The 12,654-nt window shown below is 40.4% G+C and overlaps 1 protein-coding gene across 1 annotated transcript; it reads left to right on the top strand.

Annotated features, from left to right (window-relative positions):
- The first annotated feature begins 5,129 nt into the window (after positions 1 to 5,129).
- Positions 5,130 to 12,465, top strand: LOC124254136. The gene is made up of 4 exons (XM_046688013.1): positions 5,130 to 5,281; positions 8,159 to 8,415; positions 10,601 to 10,760; positions 12,310 to 12,465. The coding sequence occupies exons 2-4, from the start codon at positions 8,171 to 8,173 to the stop codon at positions 12,463 to 12,465; spliced, it is 561 nt and encodes a 186-aa protein (XP_046543969.1). The 5' UTR covers positions 5,130 to 5,281; positions 8,159 to 8,170.
- Positions 12,466 to 12,654: the final 189 nt, after the last annotated feature.

The raw sequence follows: 12,654 nt of genomic DNA, 5'->3' as shown, positions 1-12,654 counted from the left end.
TCTTAAGTATAGGAACTATGACAGCTTTTGTCCACTCAGTAGGAAGGCATCCAGTCTTAAGTATAACATTGATATGGGTGTTAAAATATATTCACTAAACATTGCACTTGCTTATTGATTACTTGTTTGAGTGGCATTTTAGAAGTTGAGACGTACAATATAGAACAAGTTTTATGGATAACAGAACCATCGAAGCAACGCTTTCACCTCCTGCCAAAAGATCTAAACCAGAATCAGCCCCCATCAAGATATCCATTCCCTACATTGGTAAACCATCACATTAAATCAGCCGACTCCTGAAACAACAGGCAGGCATAGACACAACCTTCTCAGCATCCTCCAGCCTCAACAACCTCCTCCATGCCAACGGAAGAAAACAACCCACCGTCAACAACAACAACCCGAAATGTGTTAGCACTCACGAAATAAAGAAGTTGTTATCCATAAAACTTGTTCTATATTGCTTATTGATTACCTGGCTGTTCTATCAGCATGTGGTCCCCCCCTCGTAAGAAATAGCGGAAAGTGTCAACAACATTGCAGAAACGTCACCATTAGTCTGTTACAGATATCTTGGTGATATTTCAGCTGGCTGCTTCAGCAACAAACAGCAACATGATTGCTGGAACTTCACCAAGAGTCTGTTACAGATATCTTGGTGATATTTCAGCTGGTTACTTCAGCAACAAATAGCAACATGATTGCTGGAACTTCAACAACAGTCTGTGACAGATACCTTGGTAATGTTTCAGCTGGCTACTTCAGCAACAAACAGCAACATGATTGCTGGAACTTCACCAAGAGTCTGTGACAGATATCTTGGTGATATTTCAGCTGGCTACTTCAGCAACAAACATCAACATGATTGCTTGAACTTCACCAAGAGTTTGTGACAGATATCTTGGTGATATTTCAGCTGGTTACATGACTGGTTTACCGAGGTTTTCCGCATTACCAAGGTTTAACTAAAACTTGACGAACGTGACTGTTTTGTTGAAAGAATATGCTAAGTTTCTGTTAAAATATGTGAGTTGCGATCATACCACAGGGATCGTTTTGTGTAAGTTGATGCATATCAATGTTGTTGACTAACTGTTCTTCTAAAGTTGGAATTCTTTGGTTGCGAATCTCCCTGTGGAATGTCATTATTGAGTTTCCTTCACATGGGCTCGGGAGACTCAAACATTTCCGTATAACCCAGGTGGTCGTGTTTCAATGCGCAACGTGGCTGGTTGGCTGGTTGTATAGTTTTAGGGTGACGTGGGCCAATAAGAAGCCTATTTGCGCCCCAAACGTGCAACGTGTTCAATATGGGTTGTTATCTCCCATTGGGAAATACGATAATGAGTGTTGTTTGTTTATTTGTTTGTTTATTGTTTAACGTCGCACTAAGCAATAATCATGCTATATGACAGGGGCCTATAAATAGTCGAGTCTGTACCGGGCAAGCCAGTTATTGACACAAATGTGATACCATGACGATTATTAAAGTGGAGAGGACATTGACTGACCACGATTTTAAGAAATTACCTTCAAATATGATCTGTAGATGGGCACATTTGTTTAATAGTTCGAATAAATTGTTGATTCCGTGTTGAACAGCAAAAATGTATCGGTATCTATCAAAGTGTTTAAATATGATTAAAAATGGACCTGAAGGAGAGTATTTAAATGATGCAAATCCTGATGGCTTTAACAGTGCCACGATGCACCATACTAAACGAAACATGTTACGGATGAATGAATATTTGGGGGTATTTGTTTAGGTTGGGAAGACTAAACAAAATTGTCATAAACATGTCCTGAAAATATCCATGACCCCTGACATTTTGTTCGGGATAGTTATCTCAACGTTGCGCAGAAACTACAAGAAGGGATTTAAAAAAGTATATCAGACTACTGTGTAATTGTTCCTCTATGGTATGTAATTGTTCCTCTATGGTATGTAATTGTCCCTCTATGGTATGTTATTGTTCCTGTATGTAATTGTTCCTCTATGGTATGTAATTGTTCCTGTATGTAATTGTTCCTCTATGGTATGTAATTGTTCCTGTATGTAATTGTTCTTCTATGGTATGTAATTGTCCCTCTATGGTATGGAATTGTTCCTCTATGGTTTGTAATTGTTCCTCTATGGTATGTAATTGTTCCTCTATGGTATGGTATTGTTCCTCTATGGTATGTAATTATTCCTCTATGGTTTGTAATTGTCCCTCTATGGTATGTTATTGTCCCTCTATGGTATGTAATTGTCCCTCTATGGTATGTAATTGTTCCTCTATGGTATGTAATTATTCCTCTATGGTTTGTGATTGTCCCTCTATGGTATGTGGGGCGGTGGGGTAGCCTAGTGGTTAAAGCGTTGGCTCGTCACGCCGAAGAACCGGGTTCGAATCCCCACATGGGCACAATGTGTGAAGCCCATTTCTGGTGTCCCCCGCCGTGATGTTGCTGGAATATTGCTAAAAGCGGCATAAAACCAAACTCAGTCAGTCAGTCCATGGTATGTAATTGTCCCTCTATGGTATGTTATTGTTCCTGTATGTAATTGTTCCTCTATGGTATGTAATTATTCCTCTATGGTATGTAATTGTCCCTCTATGGTATACAATTGTCCCTCTATGGTATGTAATTATTCCTCTATGGTTTGTAACTGTCCCTCTATGGTATGTAATTGTCCCTCTATGGTATGTAATTGTCCCTCTATGGTATGTCATTGTTTCTCTATGGTATGTAATTGCCCCTCTATGGTATGTAATTGTCCTTCTATGGTATGTAATTGTCCCTCTATGGTATGTAATTGTCCCTCTATGGTATACAATTGTCCCTCTATGGTATGTAATTATTCCTCTATGGTTTGTAACTGTCCCTCTATGGTATGTAATTGTCCCTCTATGGTTTGTAATTGTCCCTCTATGGTATGTCATTGTTTCTCTATGGTATGTAATTGTCCCTCTATGGTATGAAATTGTCCCTCTATGGTATGTAATTATTCCTCTATGGTTTGCAATTGTCCCTGTATGGTATGTAATTGTTCCTCTATGGTATGTAATTATTCCTCTATGGTTTGTAATTGTCCCTCTATGGTATGTTATTGTTCCTCTATGGTATGTAATTGTCCCTCTATGGTATGTAATTGTCCCTCTATGGTATGTTATTGTTCCTGTATGTAATTGTCCCTCAATGGTATGTCATTGTTCCTCTATGGTTTGTAATTGTTCCTCTATGGTATGTAATTGTTCCTGTATGTAATGGTCCCTCTATGGTATGTAATTGTTCCTGTATGTAATTGTCCCTCTATGGTATGTTATTGTTCCTGTATGTAATGGTCCCTCTATGGTATGTAATTGTTCCTCTATGAGATGTTATTGTTCCTGTATGTAATTGTCCCTCTATGGTATGTAAGTGTTCCTGTATGTAATTGTTCCTCTATGGTATGTTATTGTTCCTGTATGTAATGGTCCCTCTATGGTATGTAATTATTCCTCTATGGTTTGTAATTGTCCCTCTATGGTATGTAATAGTTCCTGTATGGTATGTAAGTGTTCCTCTATGGTATGTAATTGTCCCTCTATGGTATGTAATTATTCCTCTTTGGTTTTGTAATAGTCCCTCTATGGTATGTAATTTTCCCTTTATGGTATGTAATTGTTCCTCTATGTAATAGTTCCTCTATGGTATGTAATTATTCCTCTATGGTATGTTATTGTTCTCTATGGTATGTAATTGTCCCTCTATGGTATGTAATTTTTCCTCTATGGTATGTAATTGTTTTGTCCCTCTATGGTATGCTATTGTCCTTCTATGGTATGGAATTTTATGGTCTGCAATATTGTTCCTCTATTGTATGCAATTGTCCCTCTATGGTATGTAATTGTTCCTCTATGGTATGTAACTGTCCCTCTATGGTATGTAACTGTCCCTCTATGGTATGTATTTCTATGGTATGCAATTGTTCCTCTATTGTATGCAATTGTCCCTCTATGGTATGTAATTGTTCCTCTATGGTATGTAACTGTCCCTCTATGGTATGTAATTGTTCCTCTATGGTATGGCAGGGACATGACTGACGACCCAGAGTTATCACTAAGCTCGCCATGTTTAGTATCGTTTAAACGCTGTTGCCACGTCTGAAATACGCGAGAACCAAAGCCTGGCGGTGACGCAAGGTTCACATATATGTAAAGTTGTAGTTTTATTCTGTTCTGAACAAAAGAAGTAAGGGATCATGGATAGTTTGGGCATGTTCAGCACACAATTTAAAAAAAACAGTCCCTAAATATTCGTGCTCATTATATGCAGGTCTATTTTTCTAACGTTACTTTCACATTTTGTGACCATATCGTTGCATTTACACCTAATGTCTTACTTCTAGACTAACATTTACCTTCTTAAATGATTGAACACATATTATTCAATCTTTTGCTAAATGTGTTGTTTGAAAATAGCCCGGAAAAATTTTTTTTTTCGAAATCGTGTTTGGAATTGATTTATATTTTTAAAAATGAACTGTTTTATCATCCACTACAAAAGTGGATCTGGATTAGCGCATTCTAGTACGACAAAGGGGCGCAACTGTGTCTGTCTGATCCCTCCGTCATTAGAAGTGCTCTTCGTTAAAATATTACCAGGAATCGAAGATGTTAACGATTTCCAATATTGTTTGTTTCTCAGAACTGGTCGGTCAAATCCCAACCTTAACGGACAAAATAATGTGGAAACCGATTCACCCTTCCGACTAACGCTATTACTTCATACTCATGCAACATGCCCGAACTGTGAACGATAAAGTCCTGCGTTCAAACGACAAACAAAACTGGAGCAGCTTCCATTGATCTCTTTGTTGACCGTTGCTAAGACACATCAACAGACCTAAACAACGCCTACGCAAAAACAGCGCTGTTCAGGTCTCGCTGCGGTCAGTAAACACCACCTTGCGCAACAGAAACGCGACATTACAACGTTTACTGCTGCAACAGCGTCCTCGTAGCTGAATAATCGCATTGTTTCCTGTTCATATTAAATATGGTGCTTCGCGCTCCACGTGGCTTCAACTGAGACAATTAGCCATTTAAAAATCCCGTTCCGGGCTATTAATAAGCATGGCACTGCCCTCACCATGAATACGCTTTTCACATTTATGAATGCACTATACTGTCATGTCATTCTTAGACATACACCACTGGACCGTGTCAACAAACTAGCAAGACCAACACACACGGGTGTACATGATTGTGGCGACTGGGTAGACTACCCCTAATAGCGAGTTATAAGAATACGGGTGAGTTGGAGAATGCTATGTTGTATATATCTTCCGTTGTTGTGTTGTATTGATTGGATGTATGTCACACGGTGTCTTATTTCTTGTCTGAGTTGACCTATATATACGTTACAACATACGCGAGAAACATCACGGGTTTAACATCAACATGCGGTTTGTCTCCATTCCTGTTGTTAAGGGATGAAGCCCCAGTTTGTGACGACAATTGTACGTTGATTTGATTGAATACATGAGTGTAGAACTAGCAGACTTAATATTAAAATAAACGGGAGGAAATTTGACAATGGTTTTAGTGACAGCTTATCTATTCGGACTGTTTCTCAATGAATCGAAGTTATGATAAATACATGTTTGATTAAACTGGCTGATTGCGTGCGATCGTACCCCATTGGGGCACGGCTCCTAATATCGGGTGTGCGTGTGGGGAAGGGTAGGATGGGTGGGGTGGGGTGGGGTGGGGGTGGATGTAGCCTAGTGGTTAAAGCGTTGTCACGCTGAAGACCCAGGTTCGATTCCCCATATTGGTACCATGTGTGAAGCGTATTTCTGTGTTCCCCGCCGTGATATTTCTAGGAATACTGCTAAAGGCGGCGTAAAACTATTCTCACTAACAGTGATAGTAGAGATAGTTACACATTTCCACTACCTTTATCATTACATGTGTCCACTAGATCAGTACTGCCTGTCATTGTATGTTGTCATTACAATTATTCATTACATTATTACCACCTGCATTCACTATATTGCTATTTATTGTTTTCACTATATTGTCACTACAACTTTCCATCACATTATCATTACATGTTTTCACTTCATAAACATAAATTGGTTTCACTTCATTATCATTACATATAAATAGAGATTGATTCCCCATGGGTACAATGTGTGGAGCCCATTTCTGGTGTCCAAAGCTGTGATATTGCTGGAATATTGTTAAAATCAGCGTAAAACTAAACTCACTCACTCACTTTAAATAGAGAATCTCACCCGAGTGTCTTTTGATATCAAATATATCACCATGAGCCGATAAAGCCTTGCCGAGGATATGTTTACTTTTGTCAACGAAGGTTGATATAAACTCTGTCAAAAAAAGAAACGCAACCCCTGTATTTTAGAGATTTTGATCTGAAGTTTTAGGACGACACGGCATTTTTATTATTTAAGACAGAAGTCTGAAATTTGGCAGAATAATAACCCAGATGGGCATGTTTAAAATTGTCATTTCAAAAGTCATCTCACAGACACCAGTTTGTCACCAGGGGGGGCGTCTTTCTCAGTATCTCGTATGAGCACCACGCGCTGCAATCACTGCACGGCATCTCCTTGGACAAGAACGGATAAGACGCCGGATTCTTTCCTGGGGAATGGCTCTCCACTCCTCCTGCAGTGCAACGGCGAGCTGTTGCAGCGTCTGTGGCGGCGGCTGACGTTGACGTACGCGTCGATCCAGAGTATCCCACAGGTGTTCAATAGGGTTGAGGTCTGGTGATTTAGAGGGTCATGGCAAGACATTGACGTTGGAATTCTGCAGAAAGTTCATTGTTGCACGTGCAGTATGAGGCCGGGCGTTGTCCCGTTGAAAAATCTGTGTCTGTTGGTCAATAATCGGGAGAAGGTGAAGCTCTAACACGTGGTTGATGTAACGTTGGGCTGTCAGGTTCCCTGGAACGATCACCAAGTCTGATTTCTGGTTGTATGAGATGGTTCCCCAAACCATGACGCTTTCTCCGCCAAATCTGTCCACCTGTCGGACGCAGATGGGCGCAAAACGTTTATGACGTCTCCTATACAGACGCTGTCTTCCGTCGTGACGTTGCAAAAGAAAACGTGATTCATCAGAAAACCAGATTCGCCTCCAGATTTTGTAAAGTCCGTATCCTTACGTTGTTGCACCACCTGAGTCGTCGGCGTCGATGTAGGGGGCGTAGTACAGGTCCAACAACTGGTCTACAGGCACATAAACCCGCTTCTTTCAGACAGTTCCTAATCGTTTGAGCTGACACTCTCCTCAAACCTGGTATTTGTGTGGCAGTCACGGTTGGTAGGGCATGCCGATTACGCAGGTGATGGACCCGGATGTACCGATCTTGAAGGGGGGTCGTGATTCTTGGCCTTCCACTTCTCGGGCGATCGTTGGTCAAATTGAAGTTGTTGTAGCGGCTCCAAAGTCGGGATATCGTTGTTTTGTGAACATTTAGGTGCCGTGCAACAGTTCCAAAACTTTCTCCGGCTTCTGAACACGACCAATGGCGATATTTCGGTCGGCAGCACTCAATCGTGGCATTTTAACACAGCTTTTCGGCGACAAATGAATGAATATAATACGGAAGCACATGGGCTTTTATACACCCCTACATTAACTGCCATTTTCATGATTTGCATGTGTTTTTTTTGTGCGAAGTCACCATGAGGGTCATTTCATGCGTTGTGACGGAATAAGCAATAAAATACACTTATGCGTACAAATGCAGTTGTTTGGATGGTAATCTTCATTAATTACGTGTATCATTTCAATACATTCGAATAAAATTTAGTTTGGAAGCAATAACTTCATTCAAACGAATTTTTCATATCTGAGGACAGGGGTTGCGTTTCTTTTTTGACAGAGTTTATTTGATATCAGAAGACACTCGGGTGAGATTCTATTTATCATAAAAATTCACTCTTCATTAGTTTTCAATGAAAAATGTACATCTCTGAACACGGTTCTGCCATTAGATTTGTAGTGCAGCCATGCCAGTTGATGACGTCATAGCATTGTCAAGGCATTGTACAAAATCTACTGTCGTTTGATCTCACACAAGCAATATCTCCTGTGGAACACAGTTTTGGATGATAATTATTGTTATTACAGAAGGATACTTATATCGCCTCCAGGTCTCCACACCAATGTCCCTGTCGTCGATCCTGAAGCAGTATGACGTCTTCACCTCCACGAAGGAGACGAGTGTCAAGTACTGGAAGGAACTGATGGAACAGCACAATGATTTAGAGGAAAACGTCACCGTCGACGATCTCAGGAAGTCGCTGCAGCTGCTGAAAAAGGGCGTGGCTCGAGACGACTTCCCGAACGAGAAGTCACAGGCATGCACCTTCTGTAAGGAAATCCTCGTCGACATCGTTAAGCGGATGAAGTAAGTGCATGCTGTTCCTTACACTGACAATATAATCCCGTTGTTTGTTGTGTTAAGCCGTACTCAGTATTAATCCTGTTAAGGGAGCCACCTTGAAGATCAGGTTAGCATTGATCTTCAGCAGCCCTTGCTTGTCTTAAGAGGCGACTAACGGAAAGCTGCCGCGAGAGTTGTCACTAAAACATCCAAATGGACTCACATAACCCCAATCCTCCAGAGTCTGCATTGGCTGCCGGTTGAAGCAAGAATTCATTTCAAGATCTGCACTCTTGTTTTCCGCTGCAAACACGGCCTAGCTCCTCCATACCTCTCTGAGATGTTGTCAACATATATGCCTGCCCGTTCTCTCCGCTCTCAGAATCAACATCTTCTCTCAGTTCCCCAAGTTCGTCTCAAACACTTTGGCCATAGGTCATTCATATTTGCAGCACCAACCCTATGGAACAGTCTTCCTACTCCCATAAAAAAATGCTCCATCCCTAGAAGCATTCAAATCGGGACTCAAAACCTTCCTCTTCAAAAATGTCTACAACCTATAACTGCGAAATATTCTCACGGTTATTTTTGGCTAATTGTCATATCTTCCTCTTGAACTCTAGTGACTCTTTTAATATGTAGCGCTTTGAGCATCCTCTGGATGGACCATGGCGCATAAGAAATATCCATTTATTATTATTATTATTATCAGGTGGTCAGGCTCGCTGACTTGGTTGACACATGTCATCGTATCCTAGTTGCGTAGATAGATGCTCATGCTGTTGAGTGTTGATGGATTGTCTGGTCCAGTGATTATTTACAGGCCGCCGCCATATATATACTCCTTACAAAAAAGTTAGCAACACGTATTTTCAGTGTAATATCTTTATCAATCTCGATAGCGATTTTTGTCGACATGTTACTGAAAGGTAAATATTCAAAGAATACATAACCTTTAGTGACTGTCAAATTGATTTATCCGATAACATTGACAACATCACCCGAACACAACCACCCTCAGAAACAACAGACAAAAGGTGGGGCATGAATGTGCTCCACTCTACACACATGCACCCTGATCGGTGTGAACCTACCTGTAATCATTCCTCTGTTACAACAAGCAGTTCCTAACTCCAATTTTATGGATGTTAATGCCCGTCTATGGATGATAATGCCTGAGAAAGGGTTGTTATTGATGTTGTTTAGATCAACAACATCGCACATATGGACTGGCCTGCAAGGTCACCTGATCTTAATCCATTTGAACATGCTTGGGGCATTATTGGAAGTCGTGTTTACGGTCTCCATGTTCCCCTTGAGCAGGCGATACAGAGAGAATGGCGGAACATTCCACAACAGCAACTTTAAAGGCTCATTTGGTCAATGCAAAGACGTGTAGAAGCTTGCATTTGTGATCATGGTGGTCATGCTCGTTACTGAACACATCTTCACTGTCCAAAACTGACTTTAATGTTACCATTTTGCTCCATCAGTACAGCACCTTTTTGCACGACTATTTCACGGGTACATGTTTTGCTGATTTGTAAGTCTATTATTGCTCAAGAATTCCTGTCTGTCAACAAACCTGATCTTGTCCTTTTTGATAAAGCCAATGAATTTATTTATATCGTTGAATTTTCTGTCCCTTTGACAACAATGTGATTGGCAAGATTCAGGAAAAGCTTGATAAATATGCGGACCTCGCCTTTGAAATGTCTCGCTTGCATCCCAAGTACACTGTCGTCAGGCTCCCCATTGTTCTCGGTGCCCTTGAGTTTGGTACCTCCTGATCTCTTGGCGCAGATCAGGAGAGTGCCCGGGTTTTCCACCAGCACAGCCCTTCTGACACTCTGGGTAATGCAGAAGGCTGCAGTGTTGGGGAGCCTCCATATTCTCCGGAAAGTTCTTGGTGGGTTCGATTAGGCAGCGTTTCCTGGGAGAAGTCCCATTCGCTGTCTGGGCTGCGTGTAGAGGGGGCAAGGGCCCTGAGCTGATGATGAGCCTTACCAGCCTGACTGTGCCAGGATCACCCGAACCCTCTCTGCTGCATACATTTTTAATCTGTAAAAACATAATATTCGGATAATAACAGTAGGTCTTAGACTTTCGTCTGAAGACCTAATAATCAAAACCCATCACCCACACGCAGCTGTGTACCCCACAGTCTTGTATGCGACGTTTAAACCTCGTTTCGCACCTATGGCTGTAGGAAGTTTGACCCCGACTCGACGGGAGATGGGGAAGCAGCCCCTTTATACTCCGACTGCCTCGACTTCGTCGTAGCTATGCTGGAGACGGGGCCCGGGACGGCGCACCTCGCCTTGGTCGACGAAATTCGCGTCTCTGAGGGGTACAGGCGCTACTACCATGTAAGTTAAACTTGGCGCTACTTCTGCCTGTAAGCACGGCTCCACAGACGATCTAACATAATCAGCTGATCGATATTTTTGTGGAGTAAAAGCAAAACTACATTAAACTGTCTGTTTTCCTTGGTGCGAAGTTGGCGATGATGATGATAAAGATAATGTTAACATCAATGATGATGGTGCTGATGATGTAAGAACTGATGAATGATGATGACGATGATGATGTAAGAACTGATCAATGATGATGATAATGATGATGTAAGAACTGATGAATGGTGATGATAATGATGATGTAAGAACTGATGAATGGTGATGATAATGATGATGTAAGAACTGATGAATGTGTGATGATAATGATGATGTAAGAACTGATGAATGGTGATGATAATGATGATGTAAGAACTGATGAATGGTGATGATGATGTAAGAACTGATGAATGATGATGATAATGATGATGTAAGAACTGATGAATGGTGATGATAATGATGAAAAAACTGATGAATGGTGATGATAATGATGATGTAAGAACTGATGAATGTTGGTGATGATAATGATGATGTAAGAACTGATGACTGGTGATGATAATGATGATGTAAGAACTGATGAATGATGATGATAATGATGATGTAAGAACTGATGAATTGTGATGATAATGATGATGTAAGAACTGATGAATGGTGATGATAATGATGATGTAAGAACTGATGAATTGTGATGATAATGATGATGTAAGAACTGATGAATGGTGATGATAATGATGATGTAAGAACTGATGAATGGTGATGATGATGATGTTGTATGTAAGAACTGAGAACTGATGAATGGTGATGATAATGATGATGTAAGAACTGATGAATGGTGATGATAATGATGATGTAAGAACTGATGAATGGTGATGATGATGTAAGAACTGATGAATGGTGATGATAATGATGATGTAAGAACTGATGAATGGTGATGATAATGATGATGATGTAAGAACTGATGGATGGTGACGATGATGTAAGAACTGATGAATGGTGATGATAATGATGATGTAAGAACTGATGAATTGTGATGATAATGATGATGTAAGAACTGATGAATGGTGATGATAATGATGATGTAAGAACTGATGAATGGTGATGATAATGATGATGTAAGAACTGATGAATTGTGATGATAATGATGATGTAAGAACTGATGAATGGTGATGATAATGATGTAAGAACTGATGAATGGTGATGATGTAAGAACTGATGAATGATGATAATGTAAGAACTGATGAATGGTGATGATAATGATGATGTAAGAACTGATGAATGGTGATGATAATGATGATGTAAGAACTGATGAATGTTGATGATGTAATAACTGATGAATGTTGATGATGATCTAATAACTAATTAAAGATGATGATGATGTAATAACTAATCAATATTGATGATGATGATGATGCTCATGATACAAAGTTATCTATTGTCCATATATCAGTTTCTCTATGTATATAAATTGAACAACATTGTTACCTCCATTACAATCATACCTAATGTCAACCCTCCTTACCTAAAGTGGAAAACGACCCCCGAGACGGTGCGCCCGCTCGTGAGGGCTCTCACCAGGGAGTTTACATCCAGAGAACCAGGGTTCCACTACATGAGCTACAGCAAGGCTCTCTGGCGGGGCTTCCACTCCGTCATCGATAAGAAGAAACATCCGTATGTTTAATATCATCCTATACTGTAAACAATCCCCTTTCGAACCAAAATAATCGTTTTTATTTTTGCATTTCAACTATCCATCATTATAGAAGAACAATTATGTATGCGTGTTCATTGTTTGTGAATTTCTGCACAAAGTTGCTACATCATGTATATATGTCTACTGCTACTGTTACGTCTTTTGCTACTTCTGCCG

Source organism: Haliotis rubra, unplaced genomic scaffold (assembly GCF_003918875.1).
Source record: "Haliotis rubra isolate DU_JTF1 unplaced genomic scaffold, ASM391887v1 Scf565, whole genome shotgun sequence".
NCBI classification, from domain to species: domain Eukaryota; kingdom Metazoa; phylum Mollusca; class Gastropoda; order Lepetellida; family Haliotidae; genus Haliotis; species Haliotis rubra.
This window is presented reverse-complemented; position numbering and strand designations above follow the sequence as displayed.

What these genes read in the sequence shown, in the direction of transcription:
- LOC124254136 (XM_046688013.1), top strand. Translation starts at nt 8,171, where the DNA reads ATGTCCCTGTCGTCGATCCTGAAGCAGTATGACGTCTTCACCTCCACG. An exon ending in GACATCGTTAAGCGGATGAA is followed by an intron (nt 8,416 to 10,600) that starts GTAAGTGCATGC and finishes CTATGGCTGTAG; the next exon opens with GAAGTTTGACCCCGACTCGA. An exon ending in GGTACAGGCGCTACTACCAT is followed by an intron (nt 10,761 to 12,309) that starts GTAAGTTAAACT and finishes CCTTACCTAAAG; the next exon opens with TGGAAAACGACCCCCGAGAC.